This window comes from Coregonus lavaretus (genome assembly GCF_964263955.1).
Source record: "Coregonus lavaretus genome assembly, chromosome: 17".
NCBI classification, from domain to species: domain Eukaryota; kingdom Metazoa; phylum Chordata; class Actinopteri; order Salmoniformes; family Salmonidae; genus Coregonus; species Coregonus lavaretus.
In genome coordinates this window covers 16,380,798-16,407,642 of record NC_140004.1, presented here as the reverse complement: position 1 = coordinate 16,407,642, position 26,845 = coordinate 16,380,798, and the positions used below count along the sequence as shown (strand labels likewise).

Here is a 26,845-nt window from a genome sequence, read left to right as displayed (position 1 = left end):
TGAAGATAAGAAATCATGTTTTAAGTTAACGATCAGTTAAATGTCCATTATGTGATTTCAGATAGAAATGTGAGTTATAGCTCTGTCATTCTCATTGAAAGCAAGTCTGATACACATGACATCTGTGATTCCCCCTCCATACGCTTTAGCTTCTTTTTACTTTCGGTCTTGTACATCAGGTTCAAATAGAAAATATATTTCACAGTAGTTTAGGTGATACATGGCTCGCTGTGACAAACTAAAATCAGGTGAACATGAAAACATTTTAGAAACCAGGAAATGCTGGAGCTATTTCTACAATTTGCACCTTTAATTATAAGACAGTCTCGGTTTCTTAACTCTGGTCTCACCTCATCGTTCCACACACAGTAAGGTGAAGTAACAATCTTGGTTTTACCTTGACGATGACCTTCATGGCCAATGTTGAATGTTTATAATTTTAAGCTTAGAAAAGAGACCCTTAAACCCAGAATTGGGACCACACAGCCACTCCACTGAATAGCAGGCTAGTGATTGCTTTGCAATGCTTGCAGTTAGCCACTGATTCCTTCCAAACCACTCACTGTTGAATTTGTGATTTCCAACTTGTTGTGTAATGTTTATGTCCAATGGCCGATGAGCACGGATACGTTTTATCTATAATTTCTCTTCACTATTTCTCTTCATATGACAAAGATTAAAAATGATTTGCCAGTAGATTGTGGACTTGATTCATGATGATGACTGCTAGCTAAGATTTTGAAATTATGATGTTGACATGATCAATCCAATCAAAGCTACTGTAGATATAATGTGATTTCACGTCATTTTATCTGTGGCCAATGACCTTGAGCCTTCTTGGATGGGCACTTCTAATGTAACTCTATGGCAGCACCCAAGGGGCTTGAATTTTCAAGCTCTACCCTTAGATTTGGCAGTGACATAGTGTCCCCATGAGTGACAGAACACTGAGCCAATCACGGCGCAACTAGAGAACATTACCAACCCTTACGCTCCGTATTCTCCGCTGGCTGCCCCACCACCACAGAAAGCAGAGAGCTAGGCTGAAACACCTGCATTTTAGAGTTGCCTTCCTCAAGAAAGCAAAAAAGAGACCATGTTTGTATGCGACTTTATTAACTGAAATATTTGTTTTTTAGTTTTTACATTGTTTGCAAACTGATATGTGACACATATTAATGCCAAAATAACATGCAAAACAGGCAATTTCTTACCTAAAAGAAAAAATGCCAAATTGAGAATGTAAGCAGTGAGGACAGCAGCTGTTATTGCTGTTTTATCGACAGTAGCCTAATTAGCTGTTACCAGTAACGTTAATTAGCAAACAAACGCAGGAAAAATGTAGCAAGCTAACGTTACTATAGCGAAATAACACTAAATTACAAATCTTAAAATATACTATAACCAAAGAATGTACTAACCTCCGACCCAATCATATAATAATCCCCATCTTCTTCAAGCTGGAATTTGACAGGTTTTTGTCCAAATGTATTACTAAGTGCCTTATTGAAAATAACACTAACCATTTGTTATGACATCTGGGATACGGATCCTCGGGACATCCCTACCCTTAACCACTAACCTTAACCCTTACCTGAACAATTTCAAATGTAAACTTCAATGGAGTAGGGACATCCCAGGGATAAGATACTGTAGCCTATGTTCATCATATATGTTTTCCTGTGAATATTCTTCAATTGTTGTAATTTATTGTGTAGGCTGTATGAGGGCATCAAACTGTTGATCTGTTTATACCAGGGGTGAGGATTCCTATTACATCTGCCAAGGAAGGAGCCATCTTCTCACCTGACTTGAACTAAATTACACCAAAACAATGAGTGAAATTAGTGAGTATTTACTTTTGTAAACTTAAGTGTTTATTTGTATATACATGAGTATATATTAATCTATAAATATGTAAGAGAGGAAATAATGTACAATGCATAGCAAAATCTCTGTACAAACCAATAAATAATGCCAGGTCAACAAATACATAAACAAAGACAATTCCATATGACATCTTAATATTTTAAGTTCTTAAATAATTAAGAATAGAAAAGCATGAGACAAGACACTGCAAATACATATGAAGGTTTTAACTCTATGATAATGGCAATGCCAACAGATACTGCCAAATTAATATGCAGAGGAGGACCAGTCATTCCAGGTAAAGCAAAGCAAGCAAATTATGTAAATTATGAATAACACCACAAAACAACCAGGGATCAATCAAGTGGTAGTAAACACAGAAAGTTATGTAAAGCATAAAATATACTGAACCATTTCAAATGTCAAGAGTCAAATGAGTTACTTTTACTATTCAGGAAAGTGGTCCGGTTTCTCCAAGGGTAACCAGTAATAACCACACAGCCACCTAGGCTTGAACAGTGTATCTGAGGTTCTTAGAATGAAACAAATATTGTATTTTGAGAGTCACAGACACCCCCCCTCATCCTCCCTCACCCACCTAACTCATCTCTTTGGCACATATAGGGAGGGGTAAACCAGTTGCCACCTTTTCTCCACGACCTGAAATATTTTCTACCACCACATGGAGCTCTTATCTATTCTCCGTCACGGTTGAGGTTTCCCCTTTAATTGTGTCATAATGGAGAGCGAGACAGAGAGAGAATGTGTGTTCACAGTGCTCTGCATAGAAGGGAGCCAATCAGAGTGATCGACAAAGACCCAATCACAGTGTAAGGGAGCAAATCACAGTGAGGGAGTTTGATTAAGTGCACCAGGCTATGGCCCATGATGTGAACGGGCAAAAGCGGTAAGGGAGGAGCGCCCTTCTCAAATTGAACTGTAATCTGCGCCACTCGGTCATGTTGTCAACAAGGCAGCATGATGCATCGTTCAGAAACATACAACATCTCTTTTCCATAAAATATATGTTTGAATTTTCAAATTAGTTTTCATTGGGAAGGCAGATAAAGCCTTTTTATCAAAAGCAATCATTCTGCATGTGAAAACACAGAATCCTACTAATTAAACCACGTGCTTAACCTACGTCACTTTTGTTTAGAGCCGACTTCGCCATTGACCAAAACGGGGCACATGGCTCACGCCTGGGAGGCAGCCCGGTTACAAAGCTAATGCAATCAACGCTAACCCAGTTCACTCGGGGCAGGCTGGGGCATTAATTGAATGCCCCCAGTGACACAGCACAGCACAGCAGAGATAACCAATCATTATGCTATGTATGTCCTCCCAAAAAATAACTATTCTAGGCCATGGATAGTTAACATCATTGGGGAGTTTCCACCATATTGCTATTACTCATCTCTATGGTCCTATCATGGTCATCAAGGAAAGGACACATATTTAAAAAGCAATTTAAGGGGGTTGGGACCAGTCGTATGAAAGTCCCAAAGTCATGCTTGTCTTCACCCCAAAAAGTTTAGAAAAAATGAAGGTGAATAATTGACCTTTAGAAAATGTACATTTAGCAGCAGCCCCGTAGCAAAGTAAAGGTTGGCAAAAACAACTAAAGCAATAGCCTAACTGTAATGGGAACATCGTCAAACCATTGCAAAGTAATGCTGATATTATATTGTGAAGCTGGGTATTTTTTTTATACCCTAATACTGTATCTCTATCACGCCTCTGTTTTTGTCTTCTTTTACACCTAACTCTCAGTAATCTTTCAAATGTTTATTTTGAGCATATTGAGCCCCATTGCTACATCCTTCTTCCTTATAGGGGTTATAATTCAATATAACAAGATGTCTCTTGGCTGCTCTTAATAGAGTGTACACTACTCACACCTTGTTTTCTCTGAAATGGGCACAGACTTTGACCTATATTCAATATGGCAGCGTCTGCAGTAAACTCTTCAAACTTACAAAAGACCACCTCTCCATCTAATCACACCGGGATAGCACACCAGGCCACTTTTGTTTTCTGTACGTTCCTTCCTTGCGCTCCTGTTTACTATATTTACTAACACCCCTCTTATCATCACAGAGTCAGAGAGTGTGTAACATGACCAGATATTCCACATATATCTGTAAACACCATTGACACAAACTCAGGCACGAAGGGCTAGGGACAACACATTGTTAAGCTCCCAATAATCAAGGCCTGAGCCAAGAAGACATCAGTCGTTTCAGGCTTGTCTGGAGAGTCCTGGTCTGGACACAATTGTGTTGATACCGGTAAGTGCTTCTCCTGCTTTGCTGCCTGCTTATGATGCATGCAGACAGTTCTTGTTTTACACTAGGCTCCATCTCTAGTGTAGTTCTCAGATCCTTTAGTTATGGTGGATTTAGAGGGCCTTAATACAGCAGACTGACAGAGAGCTGGGACACTCGCCCTCAGAAGAACCCTTTGGCAATTTTCTGGCCCTTCTGCTTCATGCGGGGCAGCGTAGAGCTGGCTACACTCTTGACCCGGCCTGTCTTGGCCAAGCTACGTTTCTTCAGCACAAAGTCATAGTTGGCGGTAGAGTTCATGGCATAGAAAACGTTGGCATTGTCTGGGATCCGCAGCTCTATAGGGTGAGAGGAGAGGTGTATATATTGTTAGTAAAAACATTTGTTTTCCAGGTAAGTAATGAATAAGTTAGCACACTATACAAGATGGATGGATAAGAGTGGCAGTTGTAAGAACAACAAATTGATATACTATTAATGACAAACTGTTTGAATGATAATGAAAAGTATTATATGGGTGACAACGAAATATGAAAAAGTCCAATGCAGACGTTGTTATCTCAATATCAAATAATTTCTGTCGTAATGGGTCGATTGATACCGGAGCTCCGATGCAGTTTTCAAAGCACTATCAAAGATTTTTTATAACTAAACCAAGATAGACCACAGCCCTTAGTTTCAAACGGGAACAAATGAGTCATAGTGGGCAGAACAAGCAAGGAGGTAGGCAGAGCCAAGCATGAGTAAGCGAGATCCTATTGGTGCGTTCTAGCATAAATTTGCATATTTCAGTTAGGGAACGCCTACTTTGAAGTGCGCGTGTGCAATAACTCAATTCGCCTTTGCACTCCTAAACAATGCAATTTTTTAAAACTTTGGCAAAGGGTAAAGTCTACAAAACTTAGTCCACTCTGTTCGTTACATATTTTAGTTTTGGGAACTGAAAACTGTATTGAGATTAAATGTTTAATCGATGAGAAAATTAGCAGAATGTCGGCCAAAATCCATCTTGTTCCATCTTCTCCCACTGCCGGCCACTGGGCTTCCTCTCACTACCATATTTGGTAGTGAATGGAAACGCCAAGCGGATGCTTCACATTTATACATCCTGTGAAATATCTGTCTCATTGTTCTATCTGTGGCACTATTGATCCGACACAATGTCTGATGCTCATTTCAAAGTAACATCATCATGTGATCAACGACGTCCAAAGTTTTTTATCACAGGATTTTTCTAACCGTGTTTTGCAAAAATCGAGATCCCACTGATTTCGCTGTGGTTCCAGTGCTTTCTTCGATTCCAAGCTGCTTTCAAACACCGACCTCTACTGAACACTGTACTTACAATGTAGTTAGGATTTTTGAACGGTAGCTCAGCAGGTTGAGTCGAGGTCTTCGGGACCAGGGCCCAGATTCAAAAAACCTTCTTAAGAAGACATTTCTTCTTAACTACCATTTGTTCCTTAATTGTAGATTTAAGAAGAAAGTTAAGCAAAGTTGCTATTCCTCAAAAAGGTTATTGGACATTTTCTTGCGCTATTTCTTATGTTTCTCCTTAAGCAAAAAGTTAAGAAGAAATTAGATTCTTGAAAATAAAGTTATTGGAAATGTTCTTAATTCCAAGATAGCTAAACCCTTGTCTTAAACTCAAGGCAGTGAGAGAAAAAGCTCATAAAAGCAATTGAACATGTTTAATTCACTCACAAACTTTATCTGAAAGTTTCAGTATTGATTATTTTAAACCCAAGAACATGTTTTAGAACAGTAATCTCAGTAAGAAATATGCTAACATGATTGCCATTGCTAGCTAGATCGCAAGCTAAAACGGTTGCCTAGCAACAAACATCTGAAGAAGATTTGTAAGAAGATATTTGAGAAGTTCGCAAGAAAATCATATTTTGTTTCTTAAGAATGGATAGCAATTAAGTACTGTGATCGTTTTCAATTAAAATGGTCAAAAAGAAACAAAAAAAGCTTCTTAGCAAAGAGACATTTCTCAAGGAAGATTTTTGCTAGGACTGTCTGGGAGTGGTCTGAGTGGGGAGGTGGAAAACAGAAAACCAGCTGTTATTGGCAGAGCAGTTTGGAACTCTTTTTCTATTGATCGATTAACTGATGTCACCAGGCAGGCCAAAACTCCATCCCACCAAAACAGGCAGACATTTTATTTTCAACCAGCTCTTACACTAAATGGCCATTATTATCATTTTCACAATTTCACAGTATTATTTCAACCTCATATTGTGGAGATATATATAAAACACAGGAAAATCACGTTTTTGACTGCACTGGGCCTTTAACATCTTTTTTTGGTAAATTATTATATTACCTTTTTCTTCAGAGATTTTCTGCATCAGCTCATAGTCCTCAGCTTTCTCTTGCTCCAGGTTGTGTTTCACCATGGCTTTCCTGATGACTGCTGGCATCTTGTCCTGACTGGTCACCTGCACCAGGAGATAAAGAATACATTTTTAATTGACATTTAAAACTGATTTGCCTGAAATCTCTTCTCTGGCTCAGACATTGTTAATTGAATCAACCGCTCTCTGCTAACAATTAATTTTCCACAACAAAAACATTTCACAAGAAATGGATCTATCAATCTATAATAACTCTCTCCTGCTCCTCCTCCTTTGTCTTACCAGGATGCTCTTGTACATGTTGCCGTTGTCCACGTCCAGGCTGACTCTGATGATGCAGCAGTCATCCACCTGCTGGTTGTAGCGGGGCAGGGAAAGGGTGGAGTAGCAGGATACGGCTGAGACTGAGCGCTTGTGGGAGCGGGAGGCGCCTGGGAGAGGAGTGGAGGAGGACACAGAGGAGGACGAAGCGCTGCTGGAGCCTGAACCAGAACCCATCCCTGATGTGTCTAGAGATGACAGGGAAGTGGACTCCCAAAACTAGAGAAAAAGATAGAGAGATTGATTACAACCATTTACAATCCACAGAACAAGCTTCTGTTGCAGAGTGGCATGCTGCAATAAACAAATAAAATGTGAAATGTGAAGGTATGAGTCGTATGTATGAAGATGATGAGGATGAGAAGCTGAGAAGTAATGTCTGTAGTGAGAAAGGAGGTTAGAAAAGAAGAAAACCCCTAGTGTTAGAGTGAGAGGGTTAGAAAGAAAAGGCTAGTGAGTGGAAGTACCGTGAAGTTGGGATCAGGAGTTTGGCACTCTTTCCCCAAAGCAGAGACGGAATGTTTTACTGAGGATGTAGAGGTCTATAGCAGGAATCAGAGCCACAGTTAGCCAAAAGTCAGACCGGTAAAGTAAGTACATGGGGCAGTGTCAATTCTCATGGCCCTTAATCATTATAGAAGATTAATTGAAAGACATGATGATGTCCGGACTGAAATTGCTGCAGCGATGCTGTAATTTCAGTATCTCAGAAAAAAAATCAAGATGGATGTGTGTGGCATGATGAGATGCCTCTGCATCTGGTGGGATTGTTCTCCTCACCTTTCTCTCGTGGGCGTCCGGTGAGTCGGACAGGAAGCTGGCGTTGATATCCTCCAGGTCAGAGCCGCTGGAGCCGGCTGAGGTGACGCTGAGGGTGTCCCCACTATCAACTCCCCCTCCCTGGTACGGCCTGAAGTGGGACTGGTCAAACGACTTGGAGTGGGAGCTTCCTGCACTGCTGCAGCTGGCCTCAGTTAACTGGCGACTGGAGATGGAGGAAAACACAGAGATGTATGAGAATGGGGCCTCTAAAAACATCAGACTGTACACAATGGAAAACACACTGGGTAAGGATGTATGCTAAAAATAAAAATGTCAACTACACTGAACAAAAATATAAACCCAACATGCAACAATTTCTAAGATTTTACTGAGTTACAGTTCATATAAGGAAATCATACAATTGAAATAAAAATAATTAGGCGCTAATCTCTGGATTTCACATGACTGGGAATGCAGATACGCATTTGTTAGTCACAGATACCTTTAAAAAAAGGTAGGGGTGTGCATCAGAAAACCAGTCAGTATCTGGTGTGACCACCATTTGCCTCATGCTGCGTGACACATCTACTTCGCATAGAGTTGATCAGGCTGTTGATTGTGGCCTGGGGAATGTTGTCCCACTCCTCTTCAATGGCTGTGAAGTTGCTGGATATTGGCGGGAACTGGAACACGCTGTTGTACATGTCGATCCATAGCATCCCAAACATGCAAAAACTGGGACATTTTCAGCTTCCAGGAATTGTGTACAAAGATCCTTGCGACATGGGGCCGTGCAGTATCATGCTAAAAAATGAGGTGATGGCTGCGGATGAATTGCACGACAATGGGCCTCAGGATCTCATCACGGTATCTCTGTGCATTCAAATTGCCATTGATCAAATGCAATTGTGTTCGATGTCTGTAGCTTATGCCTGCCTGCCCATACCATAACCCCACCGCCACCATGGGGTACTCTGTTCACAACATTAACATCAGCAAACCGCTCGCCCACATGACGCCATACATGCTGTCTGCCATCTACCCAGTACAGTTGAAACTGGCATTCATCCGTGAAGAGCACACTTCTACAGCATGCCAGTGGCCATTAAAGGTGAGCATTTGCCCACTGAAAGTCGGTTACGACGCCGAACTGCAGTCAGGTCAAGACCCTGGTGAGGACAACGAGCACACAGATGAGCTTCCTGAGACCATTTTTGACAGTTTGTGCAGACATTTTTCGGTTGTGCAAACCCACAGTTTCATCAGCTGTCCGGATGGCTGGTCTCAGACGATCCCGCAGGTGAAGAAGCCGGATGTGAAGGTCCTGGGCTGGCATGGTTACACTTGGTCTGGGGTTGTGAGGCCAGTTGGACGTACTGCGAAATTCTCTAAAACGACGTTGGAGGCGGTTTATGGTAGAGAAATGAACATTCAATTAACTGGTAACAGCTCTGGTGGACATTAGTGCAATCAGCATGCCAATTGCACGCTCCCTCAAAACTTGACACATCTGTGGCATTGTGTTGTGTGACAAAACTGCACCTGTGTAATGATCATGCTGTTTCATCAGCTTCTTGATATGCCACACCTGTCAGGTGGATTAATTATCTTGGCAAAGGAGAAATGCTCACTACCAGGGATGTAAACAAATGTGTGTACAACATTTGAGAGAAATAAGCTTTTTGTGTGTGTGGAACATTTCTGTGATATTTTATTTCAGCTCATGAAACATGGGACCAACACTTTACATGTTGCGTTTATATTTATGTTCAGTATATAATACATTTAGGGATAGTGTGAAAAGTTGTTTATACAATATGGGACTTACTCGCTCCAGCGTTTCATGATGCCCCCGTTCTTCTTGGCTCTGAGAGTGTTGCTGGCGGACTCTGACAGCGGTTCAATCTCACAGGACAGAGTGTAGCTGTGAACAAAAGACATGGAAATGACAACACTGTATGCCCATATACATTTCATTATTTTAATTTACATTTCATCAAAATCCTTAGGCCTCTCCTCACCTCTCTGCCTCACTGACTCTCTCCACTTCTGAGAACCAATCCCTGAAGAGGCTGTCCTGGGTGAAACTGTAGTTGTTGGACGCCAGCTGCAGCAGCTTAATCTGAGCTATCACCTCAAACTCCTGCAGAGAGAGAGGGGGGGGGGGGGGTGAGTCTCTGCCAGTCACCTCTGATGGGTCACAACCATAATGGCGGGGTGTCTCCCTGTTTATCAACACCTATTTATTAGAGGCACATATGAATTGAATTTACCTTTCGTCGCTTCTCAAAGTTGATGAGTCCACTCTGGAATAGAGAACAAATAACAATAAGATGTGGGCATCTTTTCATGTTGCTATAAACAGACTAAACAAGTAGACTGAAGAGGCTACAGGATCCAGAGATAGCTAGAGATAGACTCTCACCTCTGTGAAGTCTTTCATAGCCGTGTCCATCATGACCAGGTCAGTGAGGAAGGTGCCCAGGTAAGGAATGGTCCCCTGCATCACCCCCTGGGACAGAGACAGAGTCAGAGAGAGGAGTTATGAGAGGGCAGTGACCACAGGAGCAATATCACTCATATTACCGCTAGATGGCGCTATGAACACAATAACAGCATAAAGTGGTTGACATTGGTATTTCATGTTAAAAAAAAACATATAGACTCACCAAGTCTCTCTGCTGTTGGTGTCTCCTCTGTGCTCGTTTAGGGTTAATCTCCAGGGTGGCAAATTTGGAGGTGCCCTCCTGCAGAGAGAGAGAGAGGAGAATCTGGTTTTACAAAATTGCCTAGAACAGTGCAAAAACCAGATAGGAAACAACTGGTAATGGCCATGATTACAATTTCAGAAGAGTAGACGGGGCTTAACTAATTCACAAATGTATGAGAGGGTGCAGTATGGGCACTGCTGAGTTAGCTCTCACGTTTCTGTGACTGATGCAAACCAGAGGGATTCTTCACCTTATGTAATCAGAGCTTGCAATCCTACACAGGCCTGGTTGGGCTGGCCCATATACAGTCGAAGTCGGAAGTTTACATACACTTAGGTTGGAGTCATTAAAACTAGTTTTTTAACCACTCCACAAGTTTCTTGTTAGCAAACTATAGTTTTGGCAAGTCGGTTAGGACATCTACTTTGTGCATGACACAAGTAATCTTTCCAACAATTGTTTACAGACAGATTATTTCACTTATAATTCACTGTATCACAATTCCAGTGGGTCAGAAGTTGCATTCCCTAAATTGACTGTGCCTTTAAACTGCTTGGAAAATTCCAGGAAATGATGTCATGGCTTTAGAAGCTTCTGATAGGCTAATTGACAACATTTGAGTCAATTGGAGGTGTACCTGTGGATGTATTTCAAGGCCTACCTTCAAACTCAGTGACTCTTTGCTTGACATCATGGAAAAATGAAAAGAAATCAGCCAAGACCTCAGAAAAAAATTTGTAGACCTGGTTCATCCTTGGGATCAATTTCCAAACGCCTGAAGGTACCACGTTCATCTGTACAAACAATAGTACGCAAGTATAAACACCATGGGACCACGCAGCCGTCATACCGCTCAGGAAGGAGACGCGTTCTGTCTCCTAGAGATGAACGTACTTTGGTGCGAAAATTGCAAATCAATCCCAGAACAACAGCAAAGGACCTTGTGAAGATGCTGCAGGAAACAGGTACAAAAGTATCTATATCAACAGTAAAACGAGTCATATCGACATAACCTGAAAGGCCGCTCAGCAAGGAAGAAGCCACTGCTCCAAAACCGCCATTAAAAAGCCAGACTACGGTTTGCAACTGCACATGGGGACAAAGATCGTACTTTTTGGAGAAATGTCCTCTGGTCTGATGAAACAAAAATATAACTGTTTGGCCATAATGACCATCGTTATGTTTGGAGGAAAAAGGGAGGGACTTGCAAGCCGAAGAACACCATCCCAACCGTGAAGCATGGGGGTGGCAGCATCATGCTGTGGGGGTGCTTTGCTGCAGGAGGGACTGGTTCACTTCACAAAATAGATGGCATCATGAGGAAGGAATTATGTGGATATATTGAAGCAACATCTCAAGACATCAGTCAGGAAGTTAAAGCTTGGTCGCAAATGGGTCTTCCAAATGGACAATGACCCCAAGCATAATTCCAAAGTTGTGGCAAAATGGCTTAAGGACAACATAGTCAAGGTATTGGAGTGGCCATCACAAAGCCCTGACCTCAATCCTATAGAAAATGTGTGGGAAGAACTGAAATGGCGTGTGCGAGCAAGGAGGCCTACAAACCTGACTCAGTTACACCAGCTCTGTCAGGAGGAATGGGCCAAAATTCACCCAACTTATTGTGGGAAGCTTGTGGAAGGCTACCCGAAACGTTTGACCCAAGTTAAACAATTTAAAGGCAATGCTGCCAAATACTAATTGAGTGTATGTAAACTTCTGACCCACTGGGAATGTGATGAAAGAAATAAAAGCTGAAATAAATCATTCTCTCTACTATTATTCTGACATTTCACATTCTTAAAATAAAGTGGTGATCCTAACTGACCTGAGAGAGGGAATTTTTACTAGGATTAAATGTCAGAAATTGTGAAAAACTGAGTTTAAATGTATTTGGCTAAGGTGTATGTAAACTTCCGACTTCAACTGTAGATAGAGCAGTAGTGGTAAGTGGGAGCAGAGGTAAGCAGGACAACGCCTTGGGATATCCCTTACAGGCTCATGCATCATTAGGGTGGGCTCTTATCTGTACCTGCCAACTGCCTATGACGTCAGCAGGGATTTCCTCTGAGAAGGCACAGGTTTCCTCCGTCAATTCACAGCCAATGTATAAGTACGTCGGCAAGCACCCCAGGCTTCAATGTTAGGGCCAATTCATATACACGTCTATTAGCCTAGGATAGCCATACGTTTTGGAGAAAACCTCTGCTTTTTCCAATCTTAATTGCTTCGTATGACATCAAAGCAATTTCACAATTTCACCAGTGAAAGAATATGCTGGCAGTTAAAGAGTAACTTATGCTAAATAGGCATAACAATGGCGAGGGCACTTCCTATTTCTTTGTGCAGGAATGTATTCAGGTGAGCAGACTAAATATGTTTATCTTGGAGGATTCAGATATAACTGAACATGTTGTTCGCTATCTAATCCTCTGTGGGCTTCATCAAAGAGAATCTGATCTGCCTCTAGTCCTGGTAGAAGCACTGAGCCTCATGTTGAAAGAGTAAAATATGAATGACTACTGCCACAGCCTACAACGCTGGTGACACGCTCTTCTTCTCCAGGCATGCGGTTACACATATCAAGTCCTCTCGAAACACAAACACACTGATACTTGCACTGGTGGATCTATTACATTTTAGAGAGAACACTACAAGGTAAGATTCTATACTGTGTTGTACAACTCATGATAAATGAGCTAGCAACTGAGATGAGACAAGGTTTTAGCTAGTTTGTCTATTTATTTTCAAGTTGCTATGGAGACCCAGCTCTAGAGATAGAGATGAGGGCCAATAGAGCAGTAATGGGTCAGCCAGCCATATTTCCTGTCAACTACTTAGTTGTCAAAACCCACTTTTGACACAACCACATCCTGTTTTTAAATGCTGTTCATAACCTAAAAGATCTACTAGGTGCTGAGTAACCTTCAGGTCATTTATGCACACAATCGCCTCTACATCCACGTTTTTCCCTATGATCTTTGACCCACCTTGACCAGCAGCTCTCGGCTTAGAGAGTAGTTGTTGTCATCTGAGAAGATTTCTGACAGCTCACGGAAGGTGCGGAAATTCTCTCTGTTGGCAGAATAAGTCAAATAGGTCAAAAGATTAACCTGACATCTCAGTGGCAAAGACAAACCTAAACTGCAAAAAAACTCAAAATAACAATTACATTTTAACCTCTACCATCAACCCAACCATAGACCCATGTCACTAATTATGTTTTTCTTGGTGGTTGGGGAACTTGACCATGAAAAACCCCTGGTTCAATTTATAATCTAATAGTAAACCCTCCACCCCATCCAACTGTTACCCCTCTGTCGCTGATCCCCTGTCTCACCTGGACACCTCATCCCAGGTCCTCTTGAGTCGGTGGAGAGAGTTACACTGCAGGGCAGAGAGGATAGCTCGCAGAGACGAGAAGTTCTTGAGGATCCGACATTCCTACACACAACAGAAAGAAAAACAGACATGACCAATGACCTACAACTGAAACTAACTGTTGAGTGATTGAGCCAGAGAGTGGGTCTAATGCCTTACCCTGGCCACCTCTATCCAGTGCTCCACCAGTCTGGCCCGCTGTGTGGGCTTCAGACAGGGGTTGCTCAGGCAGGTGCTGATGACACAGTTGGTGACACAGTTGAACTGAGCCACTGTGGCCCGAATGGTGGGGGCCAGGTGCTCCTTCCCCTTCTTATCCCGCTGGGACCAGATGCCCCCCAGGCAGTGGTAGGGGACCACCTTCTTGAACAGATCCTACATGGTGAGGTCAGGGGGGAGGGAGAGAGAATGTAAGGGTAAGTAAGGGTGAGCACAAAGCAGTTGAAATTCAAGTAACTTGAAATCGAGCAGTAAGTTGAAGTTAAGAGGGGAATGTCTCACCGCATCCATGAGTGTGAACTGCTCGGCAACCATGATGGGGTCAAAGGAAAGTAAGTTCAGGGCAGGAAGCTCATCCTCAAAGACACTCTCTTCCTGCGTGGCGAAAGGACAGCCAATGTGCTCCACTGTAAAGAAAACACAGATGAGCTAATAATCAGACTGCCTAAATGACCGTCTACATTACCAGTTCACCACAGCCCTTAATAAGCATCAGCATCCCCATCATCCCTGATATCTCTGAGACACAGACAAGCACCAGTTTAACCCTATACTGGCTCTCACCATCAAGGTCCGGCTCACACCGATGCCTGTGGTGGAAGAGGTCCAACAGGTTGAGTGCACGGCGCTCCAGGTCAGAGCCAGGGAAGTGTTGGTGCAGGTAGGACATCAGGTGGTGTAGACAGCTATACTGTGGAGGACTCCAGAAGTCCTCTGAGTACTGGTCCAGCCAAGCCCCCAGGATGGACGACACAGTGCTGCAAGACACAACCCAGAGGGAAGAGGCAGGGAATGAGGAGACGTGCAGATGACAGAGAGGGAAGAGTACCTGTGGTACACATGTGCAATCATTGTCCATAAAAAATCTGGTCTCCCCAGATGCTTACTTTCTGAGCTCTGTGTAGTCCTCCTGAGTGTGTCTGTGTACGTCTATACCAGGTTGGTTCTGAAGTTTGGCATACCTAAGACATGAAGGACAACGTTGTACAAAGGGAGCTTACACGTAAACTGTGTATAGTGTGTTTGTGTGTACACATGAATGTGTGGTTTTAGCTTCATAGCTGACCGTCTCTGTACCTGTTGAGTAGGAGGTCCAGCACCTGCTTGGTGGTGGCGAAGGAGCGGTAGGTGCAGAGGAAGATGGTGACGTAGGTGGAGTCCTTGCCCCTGAACGCAGACACCATGTATTCCACCAGCCTTTCCAGCGTGCCAGCCTTAATGGTGCGTACTTTACATGTCTCATACAGGCAGAGAGCAGAGTCTGTCTCCATGCCCAGCCATCGCTGCCCCTTACTAGCCGACTGGTGCAGCTGCACTTTCCTCAGGGTGATGGTGAAGATTGCCCCCTTCTCCACCTCCTCTCCGATCTCCTGTGTCGAGCTCTACAGGAAAAACAAAAAATGTAGGAAATACACAAACAACGATTGAGATCGGGCCTTTGCTCTCTCTCTCTCTCTCCCTCACTCACTCACTCACTCACTCACTCACACACACACTTAGTGTGTGTACATGTGTGTGTCTATCAGTGGAGGCTGCTGAGGGGAGGATGGCTCATAATGGCTGGAATGGAGTCAATGGAATGGTATCAACCACATAGAAACCACATGTTTGATGTGTTTGATACCATTCCATTGACTCCATTCCAGCCATTATTATGAGCCGTCCTCCCCTCAGCAGCCTCCACTGGTGTATATGCATAAATAACAATACTGTTGCAGCAAACAGAGGTTGCTATAGATACACAGCCCAACAACACAGCACATGCCTTACAAACAAGGAACTAACACAAGCTGCTTGCGCAATGAAAGAGGACACAAAACAGTTCACTGTTGTTGAGTACTGTCACCATTAGTTTTTTTCTCCAGCTCTCCAACCCAGAATTATGTAAACAGTAACGGTCATTTATACTCACACAGTCTGACATAACCACTACATGTAGCAGAATACATTTACATTAAATTTTAGGACTTTACAGTGAGCATCCCAGGCACTTGACCCAGATAGCCAAGCAACATCGGTTTAATCACTTTTTGGCTTCCGACCTCTATGGGGGACTGGTATGTACAGTAATCTGGCATGCCACAGACATTAGTCACACCCTTACTTGTGTATCTGTCACACATTATTAATCAGAACCTTTCAGTAGCTAGATATACAGCAGCGCCTCTCTCATACATCTGCTGTTAGTCATAGCCTACTCTGTACTCTCTCACCTTCAATCACACAGCTGCTCTGTTTGGCTTGGTTTCCATGGAGTGGAGCAGCTGAATTTCCAGTTCAAGTGCTATATTCATACTAACACTGATGCAACCTATTTTTGAACAGAAGTGTTTACTGTATGTTGTTACAAATCAGTTGTTACATGTTTGTATGGCAGAGGCTGAGCACACAAGCATTGGACTTGACAGTGAGAGTAGCCCTTATCAGCTGAGCCACACAGAAATGCTGCTGGCTTATCAATCTAAATCCAATGGAACACAGCCCTGATCTTAACATAAGGGCAACCTTTCACTCTCTACAGTGCCTTGCAAAAAGTATTCATCCCCCTTGGCGTTTTTCCTATTTTGTTGCATTACAACCTGTAATTTAAATTTATTTTTATTTGGATTTCATGTAATGGACATACACAAAATAGTCCAAATTGGTGAAGTGAAATGAAAAAAATAACTTGTTTCAAAAAATAAATAACGGAAAAGTGGTGCGTGCATATGTATTCACACCCTTTGCTATGAAGCCCCTAAATAAAATCTGGTGCAACCAATTACCTTCAGAATTCACATAATTAGTTAAATAAAGTCCACCTGTGCGCAATCTAAGTGTCACATGATCTGTCACATGATCTCAGTATATATACACCTGTTCTGAAAGGCCCCAGAGTCTGCAACACCCCTAAGCAAGGGGCACCACCAAGCAAGCGGCACCATGAAGACCATGGAGCTCTCCAAACAGGTCAGGGACAGAGTTATGGAGAAGTACAGATCAGGGTTATAAAAACATATCAGAAACTTTGAACATCCCACAGAGCACCATTAAATCCATTATTAAAAAATTGAAAGAATATGGCACTACAACAAACCTGCCAAAACTCATGAACCAGGCAAGGAGGGCATTAATCCGAGAGGCAACAAAGAGACCAAAGTTAACCCTGAAGGAGCTGCAAAGCTCCACAGCTGAGATTGGAGTATCTGTCCATAGGACCACTTTAAGCCGTACACTCCACAGAGCTGGGCTTTACAGAAGAGTGGCCAGAAAAAAGCCATCGCTTAAAGAAAAAAATAAGCAAACACGTTTGGTGTTCGCCAAAAGGCATGTGGGAGACTCCCTAAACATATGGAAGAAGGTACTCTGGTCAGATGAGACTAAAATTGAGCTTTTTGGCCATCAAGGAAAACACTATGTCTGGCGCAAACCCAACACCTCTCATCACCCCGAGAACACCATGCCCACAGTGAAGCATGGTGGTGGCAGCATCATGATGTGGGGATGTTTTTCCATCGGCAGGGACTGGGAAACTGGTCAGAATTTAAGGAATGATGGATGGCGCTAAAGACAGGGAAATTCTTGAGGGAAACCTGTTTCAGTCTTCCAGAGATTTGAGACTGGGACGGAGGTTCACTTTCCAGCAGGACAATGACCCTAAGCATACTGCTAAAGCAACACTTGAGTGGTTTAAGGGGAAATATTTAAATGTCTTGGAGTGTGTTTGAGGCATTTCTGCATAAACCTTTATTTTGCGGATTAATGCCTGTTATTCTGTGATTTCCCCTCCTGCGCCTGACTCCTTCAACACCACCTCATCACAGGTATAACTTAAAGATTGCTGTCCACCAGCAGAACCCATCCAACTTGAAGGAGCTTGAGGCTCCCAGTGGCTAGATGTGCCAAGCTTATAGAGACATACCCCAAGAGACTTTCAGCTGTAATTGCTGCAAAAGGTGGCTCTACAAAGTATTGACTTTGGACGGGGGGGGGGGGGGACGGGGGGGGGGGGTGAATAGTTATGCACGCTCAAGTTTTCTGTTTTTTTGTCTTATTTCTTGTTTGTTTCACAATAAAACATATTTTGCATCTTCAAAGTGGTAGGCATGTTGTGTAAATCAAATGATACAAACCTCCCAAAAATCAATTTTAATTCCAGGTTGTAAGGCAACAAAATAGGAAACATGCTAAGAGGGGTGAATACTTTCGCAAGCCACTGTATGTTCATGGAACATGGCCTCAATTCAGTGCTATTCAGATCCACCAGGTCTTGAATAATGAATGAATGAAAAGAAGAAAGAAACCATAATCGTACTGTAAATGTAGATTAAAGGGTTTAGATAACATTACGTTTGTATGGAAAACTCTATTTGTGTAGTCAGTGTATGTGTATACAGTGATGAACTGTGGTTGCCTGTGGTCTGGCTGTGCCTCACATGACCTATTTACAACTGCGGAAAAGTCAGGGGACTCTCCGAGGCCTCCAGACACCAGGTTACCATGGAAACAAGAGGAAACTCCCAGAGAGCCACAGGAACAGGGCATAAGTAACGAGAACAGCTTCCCCCATTTAGCCTTAACCAGTCGTATCCCCTCTCTGCCTGATTCATAGCTTAGTCAGAGACAGAGGTGGCATGGGAAGCCCTAGTAGTGTACCTTTGGTCTCAATTCCACTTTTCTGTAGTTCTAACACAAAAAGAGCCAATCATCACACACATACAATATATAGATGTAGGATCTTAATTCGAGCCAGTTTGCTACAGCAGGAAAATAATCCTGCAGCAACAGGAAATGTTAATTATTATGTGGATTGTAATTAATGGACATTTTTGTAAGGGAAAATCAAGTCTGAAATTTCAGAAGCCTTTTTAAATCTGTGAGTACTCGTTCATATGATAATTGTATTATTTAGCAGACACTCTTATCCAGAGCGACTTACATGAGCAAGTAGGGTTAAGTGCCTTGCTCATAGGGCACATTGACAGATTTTTCACAGAGTCGGCTCAGGGATTAGAACCAGCGACCTTTCGGTTACTGGTACAACGCTCTTAACCACTAAGCTACCTGCCACCCCACAAGGGTGTGATGATGACACGATATACGAGACAATGGTGGGAAATCTCTAATAGGGAAGAAAGGAAAGGAGACTCATCAGTTTATCAGAAAGCGAAATCTAACTGGAAAGACCATCAAAAACGAAAGAATGAAAACTAGCCTTTAATGGGCAGGCCAGGGACCTCTCTGTAACCACAACAACTGCAACATTTGAATTGGTTCCATTTCGCAAGCTCACTTTTTATGCAATACTGTGTCCGAATGAAAACTTCATTGGGGAACTTTTTCTGTCAATGCAAGTCAACAATGAGTGGTCATATTCATGTTCTCATCTATGTACTATGCATCCCATCCATAAAACATCCATGTACAGCTTCGGATAATTTTTTCTAGAGCATAATCTTAACTATAATCACAAATATCCACACAAGTTACACAAACTTTGCAGAAAATGTCCCATAGACATCAAAACACACACAAAACAACAACCAAGTATGTAATTAACTATTCAGAGGGAGAATATGATTTGCTATTGACTTATTTGTTTGACAAATTATATGTCCAATTTGTTCACTACCACATATGTAGAAATACTCTTTAAATTCCTAAGCCCTAATATTTTAATTATTGCATGATTAACAATAATACTTTTCAATTTTGGTCCGCCATCTTTTACCAAGGAGAATTTGTGCCAGTATAACCAGTTTAATCACTTCGATTGCCCTAATAAACTCAAAACTGAAATAAAAGTGCAGTACTTTATCATCATAACAATATATTGGCTAGAAGACTATGCATCATGGCTAATGGACTAGGGCCAAAGGAAGGACACACTTATACAGAGTGATGACATCATCCACAAGACAAAGTGGCTCCTCCTCTCTACCCTTGGTTGTACCACTATCAGTAATTTAATATTTCAGATGACAGAGTGACTATAACAGTTTCAATCTTATGCCAAGCCTGTGACACAGCACTCCTGAGATAGACCGAGTTATCTACAGACTCTCACTACACCACTGTTTCAGCTCAAGGATGTATAACTGTATAGGGAATACAGGGGCTATAGGGGCACTAAAGCGATCAATGGCCATTGGCTGAAGTGTCAAATTAATTTCAGTGTACTGAGTTTCATTGTACACAACTGAACCATTGAATTCCAATACTGTACATTCACCATGCTTTCTCAGCTGAAGGAGAAGAATGGCTGTGATTGTAGTGGCGAGGGGGATTAAGCATTAGGTAATTGTGTTACTGGAGAGGATTAGATTAGAGGAGAGAGAGAGAGGGTTAGTACATGTAGGAGTGGAGACTGAATTGCCCTCTCTAAGCTTGTTACATGTACAAATGATGGAAACATACTGTCTTTAACAACAATGGAGCGTTTGAGTTCCAGCCTTTAGTTTCACAAGCTTGGTGAAACTCTTAAGGCAGCATTTATTCTTCAGAAGGATATTGAACATATTTAGAAACATGCATGCCAGAAGGTGGTGTTACTGGTAACATACAGCACACACACACAAACACACACACACACACACACAGGTTGTATAAGCACTATCCCAGAATTACAGATGTTTTGCCTGCCAATTCTTGATCTGATGTAACAACTAACAACATTCAATGTCACTGTATCAATTAAGCTCTTGTCCTCATCTGATCTCCTCTGATCGAAGGAGGCATTATGCAAGGCCAACCAATTTGATTAGTCATCCCCATTGCTTTCTTTGCAGCAACTTCTCAGTGAAAAACAACTGTTAAAGGTACAGACCCATAGTATAATATATGCTGAAGTATTCGTACTTCTTTACACTTTCCCCATATGCCTATAAGGCCAATATTGAGCATCAGCAGATAGCAGCCATATAGAAACTCTGAAACATCACTATGAACTTCAGTAGGCCTACATGTTATACATTTTGATAAGAGTCAAATCACTAGGATACTACCACACCCCACATGTTCAGTTTAGTGACACTAGCTATAGGACATGAGCCTATAATTACTGACTCAGTATTGATGGAGAGTTCTTTACGCACAGCTCACTGGCTTACCTCAAATAGTGGTAGTTCAGGGTCCAAATGGGTAAAACTGTGAAGGACCACAGTTTCTGCTCAAGGATGTATAACTGTATAGGGATTACAGGGGCTATAGGGGCACTAAAGCGATCAACGGCCATTGGCTGAAGTGTCAAATTAATTTCAGTGTACAGAGTTTCTTTGTACACAACTGAACCATTGAATTCCAATACTGTACATTCACCATGCTTTCTCAGCTGAAGGAAAAGAATGGCTGTGATTGTAGTGGCGAGGGGGATTAAGCATTAGGTAATTGTGTTACTGGAGAGGATTAGATTAGAGGAGAGAGAGAGAGGGTTAGTACATGTAGGAGTGGAGACAGAATTGCCCTCTCTAAGCTTGTTACATGTACAAATGATGGAAACATACTGTCTTTAATAACAATGGAGCGTTTGAGTTCCAGCCTTTAGTTTCACAAGCTTGGTGAAACTCTTAAGGCAGCATTTATTCTTCAGAAGGATATTGAACATATTTAGAAACATGCATGCCAGAAGGTGGTGTTACTGGTAACATACAGCACACACACACACACACACACACACACACACACACACACACACGGGTTGTATAAGCACTATCCCAGAATTACAGATGTTTTGCCTGCCAATTCTTGATCTGATGTAACAACTAACAACATTCAAAGTCACTGTATCAATTAAGCTCTTGTCCTCATCTGATCTCCTCTGATCGAAGGAGGCATTATGCAAGGCCAACCAATTTGATTAGTCATCCCCATTGCTTTATTTGCGGCAACTTCTCAGTGAAAAACAACTGTTAAAGGTACAGACCCATAGTATAATATATGCTGAAGTATTCGTACTTCTTTACACTTTCTCCATATGCCTATAAGGCCAATATTGAACATCAGCAGATAGCAGCCATATAGAAACTCTGAAACATCACTATGAACTTCAGTAGGCCTACATGTTATACATTTTGATAAGAGTCAAATCAATAGGATACTACCACACTCCACATGTTCAGTTTAGTGACACTAGCTATAGGACATGAGCCTATAATTACTGACTCAGTATTGATGGAGAGTTCTTTACGCACAGCTCACTGGCTTACCTCAAATAGTGGTAGTTCAGGGTCCAAATGGGTAAAACTGTGAAGGACCACCGGGCTTTCGTCCTCTCCAACCTCCAGCTTTACCCCATCCCAAATATTGCGCACCTTCCATGTTCCAGCATCAAACATCTCATCGAGGTATCCCGATTTGATGTTTTGCGCATCGGAGTACATCCCCATAAAGTGGACCATTAGTAAAGGATACGATTACGACAGTCAATAGCTGCTGTGACAACCTATCTTGGTCGTACATCCATAGTTCCTTCGTATGATATTCTACAATAACATTCCTTTTACCATGGACCCAACCACAGAGTAAAAAGCGACTTACATAGACGGAGTATACTACTGTAATAAAGGCGAGCGCCTCGACCTACTGTACTTGAAAATGCATGACTCATTTGCGGAAAGTACCTCATAGCTCCACCTTTCTTATGCTTCACGTCTCTCGGGGAATCGTTGTTACTATTATGTCGCTGTGGAAACCGTCTCCAGAGAAGTTATTGTATATTGAAGATTCATACATCGGTCCGGTTAAAAATGTATTCAATGTATGTATCCATTACGGGCAACAACAGAGGTATTATAAATATAAAAGGATAGAAAACAACTAGAGCGTATATGACACCAAAACCTTAGAATAAATCTAATGGATGGACCATAGTCAGTGAACCATTGCGAAGGCAAGTGAATCCTTTAGATGTTGTGTAACCCCCAGGGAATGGGTGAGTATAACAGTACAACTTCAATTAGTGCTGGGGTATTATTACAACTATGCAATGACTCCTAAGCAATTATCTTGAGGTGAGGCAACAACTATAAATAGCATTCAATACCTTTCTCCTTTTTAGAAAACAGCTGCTTATCTAAAAAATATGATAGGTTTGCAGGTTGTAATATGGCATTATTAGGCTTTTTATGTTCTGTGGATGAGTGTTCATGTCATCTCCAACATTGACTGGACAGACAATTTGGATGGTATTTATCTTGAGTGACACTTCCCTCTGCTGGTCAGAATTGGGCACACTTGGAGCCGCTTAAGAACCAAACATAACTACAACACATTGCAAAATACAATATTCAACAACATACACTTTTCTAAGTGTGAGAAAGAAAATAAAAACAGGTGTGACTGTGAATTGGTTCATTCACATCTGCTTTAACAACAGGGGGTGTTTTCTCCAATACATTCCTGAACCCACATTTTCTCCCATTTCCCATCATTCAGCAGCACAAAATAGAGATTACCGGTGCTGCTATGCTTCAGATTCACAAATCTCTCCCTGAGCAGCTGTATGGGATGAGGAGATACAGAGAGAGAGAGAGAGAGAGAGAGAGAGAGAGAGAGAGAGAGAGAGAGAGAGAGAGAGAGAGAGAGAGAGAGAGAGAGAGAGAGAGAGAGAGAGAGAGATGGGGTAGTGAGAGGGAGAGTTGTCAGCCTGCAGGTGCAACCAGCTGGCTGCCTTTTGCCCTCCTATGATTTAACCACAGTCCACCCTCTTCAATTTGTCAGGCTTCCTGCTTGAATCAATAAACAGTGTTGTTCTGCTATGGCACTGACAGATACCCCAACATGGTTTACTCTCAGGAGAGTGACTTCATCCACATGAACACACGCATGCACACGCGCACACACAACACACACACTTTGCATAATACAGGCAGCCCACTCTACCATAATTGCAATAATTTGAGTTGTCTGACATTTTCAGCCAACCAACACATTCAACCGATAATTCCTGAGGTTGCAATGGCAAGTTAATTTCCCATTATCCATAATTTAGCAAGAATAACCAAGCATAGATTAATCCAGCTTGAAAAGCATCCCTTGTCATCAGCAAATCTACATGTTCTTAACTGACTTGCTTAGTTAAATAAAGGTTAAATACATGACAGTATCTGTTGACTATGAAACAAACTCTTTACAAAAATTATTTAGCTGCTAATTATCAAATTGCTGTTGCTGATCAGAATTTTAAGATGAGATTGCCTGCATCATTCCATCCTCAGGTCTTTGGTCAAATGCCTCTTCCATGGTGGGTCAGGGCCATGCAACACAGGCCATGGTGTTTTCAGTCTCAGGTCAGTGTTACATGAGTTCAGTCCTTGGACACTCCTCTCCTGACAAGCCCCTGTGAGCAAACAGACCCAGACAGGCAGGTCTCACCACAGGACAACAGGCCTTTTGATCAACCATTAAACATGTGCAAGCTATTCAGAAGAAAAACAAATAATGCTAGTTGATCACAACAATTGTCTTTGTGAGTTAATTGAGAGGAGACCCTGGCCTGTCATTGTGTTTTTGGCCACTCTGAGGACACCTCAGGTTTTGCAATTGTACTATTACTACTAACATATAACTACAAAATACAGAAGCATGATCATATCACACTTAGAACAGAAACAACAAAGCCAAGCTTTGGATAATATGCCACTGCTAAATGTGAGGAACACACACACACTGTATGCACACACGCACATGCTCAAGCTCATAAATTGTTTTCATTTATCAAAGAAACTCAAATCTTCCTGCCGTAACATTGAGTGTAGCAGAGTTGATGCCTACCTTTCGGTCTACTTCTCTGTGTTTCACAGTAATGAAGGCAGCCTGGCACACAGACTGACTCCTACAACAGCCTCCACCCCTCAGCAGTCCACAGGTCCACTGAGCCCACCACATCACTGCTTCCCTCAGAACCAGGGAATAAGACTGGAGAATTAAACCGGACCGGGACAGAGAACCAAAAGCACGGCTTAGAGCTCTCCCCTCCCCAGTCACAGATTGGGTGACCACCTCTGGCCCACTCCAGCGGGTGTTTACTTAAACAGCTGTGTCCACACGCAAGAAACCGAACAATAAAATATTAACTTCTGAAATTATTCACACCCCTTGACTTCTTCCACATGTTGTTGTATTACAGCCTGAATTTAAAATGGATAAAATGGATATTTGTTGTCACTGGCCTACACACACTACCCCATAATGTCAAAGTGGAATTATGTTTTTCAAAATGTTTACCAATTAATTAAAAATGAAAATGTGAAATGTCTTGAGTCAATAAGTATTCAACCCTTTTGTTATGGCAAGCCTAAATAAGTTCAGGAGAAAAAAATTGCTTAACAAGTCACATAATAAGTTGCATGGACTCACTCTGTGTGCAATAATAGTGTTTAACATGATTTTTGAATGACTATCTCATCTCTGTACCCCACACATACAATTATCTGTAAGGTCCCTCTGCCAAGCAGTGAATTTCAAACACATTTTCAACCACAAAGACCAGGGAGGGCACCTATTGGTAGATTGGTAAAATTTAAAAAAAAGCAGACATTGATTATCCCTTTGAGCATGGTGAAGTTATTAATTACACTTTGGATGGTGTATCAATACACCCAGTCACTAAAAAGATACAGACACTAACCCTAACTAAATTGCTGGAGGGATTTCACCATTTATTTTTTTATCTTTGCAGTGGGGAAAAAAAGTATTTAGTCAGCCACCAATTGTGCAAGTTCTCCCACTTAAAAAGATGAGAGAGGCCTGTAATTTTCATCATAGGTACACGTCAACTATGACAGACAAAATTAGAAAAAAAAATCCAGAAAATCACATTGCAGGATTTTTTATGAATTTATTTGCAAATTATGGTGGAAAATAAGTATTTGGTCAATAACAAAAGTTTCTCAATACTTTGTTATATACCCTTTGTTGGCAATGACACAGGTCAAATATTTTCTGTAAGTCTTCACAAGGTTTTCACACACTGTTGCTGGTATTTTGGCCCATTCCTCCATGCAGATCTCCTCTAGAGCAGTGATGTTTTGGGGCTGTCGCTGGGCAACACAGACTTTCAACTCCCTCCAAAGATTTTCTATGGGGTTGAGATCTGGAGACTGGCTAGGCCACTCCAGGACCTTAAAATGCTTCTTACGAAGCCACTCCTTCGTTGCCTGGGCGGTGTGTTTGGGATCATTGTCATGCTGAAAGACCCAGCCACGTTTCATCTTCAATGCCCTTGCTGATGGAAGGAGGTTTTCACTCAAAATCTCACGATACATGGCCCCATTCATTCTTTCCTTTACACGGATCAGTCGTCCTGGTCCCTTTGCAGAAAAACAGCCCCAAAGCATGATGTTTCCACCCCCATGCTTCACAGTAGGTATGGTGTTCTTTGGATGCAACTCAGCATTCTTTGTCCTCCAAACACGACGAGTTGAGTTTTTACCAAAAAGTTATATTTTGGTTTCATCTGACCATATGACATTCTCCCAATCCTCTTCTGGATCATCCAAATGCACTCTAGCAAACTTCAGACGGGCCTGGACATGTACTGGCTTAAGCAGGGGGACACATCTGGCACTGCAGGATTTGAGTCCCTGGCGGCGTAGTGTGTTACTGGTGGTAGGCTTTGTTACTTTGGTCCCAGCTCTCTGCAGGTCATTCACTAGGTCCCCCCGTGTGGTTCTGGGATTTTTGCTCACCTTTCTTGTGATCATTTTGACCCCACGGGGTGAGATCTTGCGTGGAGCCCCAGATCGAGGGAGATTATCAGTGGTCTTGTATGTCTTTCATTTCCTAATAATTGCTCCCACAGTTTCTTCAAACCAAGCTGCTTACCTATTGCAGATTCAGTCTTCCCAGCCTGGTGCAGGTCTACAATTTTGTTTCTGGTGTCCTTTGACAGCTCTTTGGTCTTGGCCATAGTGGAGTTTGGAGTGTGACTGTTTGAGGTTGTGGACAGGTGTCTTTT

The 26,845-nt window shown here is 42.1% G+C and overlaps 1 protein-coding gene across 3 annotated transcripts; it reads right to left on the bottom strand.

The window, feature by feature from the left end:
• Positions 1-1,132: 1,132 nt before the first annotated feature.
• Positions 1,133-24,890, bottom strand: LOC311144664 (ral guanine nucleotide dissociation stimulator-like). 3 transcript variants are annotated; one of them, XM_084180729.1, is made up of 18 exons: positions 24,661-24,890; positions 14,989-15,293; positions 14,799-14,873; positions 14,476-14,669; positions 14,194-14,318; positions 13,852-14,067; positions 13,652-13,755; positions 13,302-13,386; positions 10,270-10,347; positions 10,026-10,112; positions 9,874-9,906; positions 9,622-9,743; positions 9,429-9,524; positions 7,619-7,823; positions 7,306-7,380; positions 6,800-7,057; positions 6,487-6,601; positions 1,133-4,495 (listed from the first exon to the last, which is right to left on the bottom strand). In XM_084180729.1, the coding sequence occupies exons 1-18, from the start codon at positions 24,772-24,774 to the stop codon at positions 4,320-4,322; spliced, it is 2,463 nt and encodes an 820-aa protein (XP_084036855.1). In that variant the 5' UTR covers positions 24,775-24,890; the 3' UTR covers positions 1,133-4,319. The 3 variants fall into 3 exon arrangements, with proteins under 3 accessions (XP_084036855.1, XP_084036853.1, XP_084036854.1); XM_084180727.1 differs by lacking the exon at positions 24,661-24,890 and adding an exon at positions 22,095-23,450; XM_084180728.1 differs by lacking the exons at positions 7,306-7,380; positions 24,661-24,890 and adding an exon at positions 22,095-23,450.
• Between the last annotated feature and the right edge of the window lie 1,955 nt (positions 24,891-26,845).

Coding starts and splice junctions, on each gene's coding strand:
- LOC311144664 (XM_084180727.1), bottom strand. CDS start 22,286: ATGGTCCACTTTATGGGGATGTACTCCGATGCGCAAAACATCAAATCG. Junction 10,348..13,301: donor GCCGAGAGCTGCTGGTCAAG/GTGGGTCAAAGA, acceptor CTCTCTCTGCAG/GAGGGCACCTCCAAATTTGC. Junction 10,113..10,269: donor ACCAACAGCAGAGAGACTTG/GTGAGTCTATAT, acceptor TCTCTGTCCCAG/GGGGTGATGCAGGGGACCAT.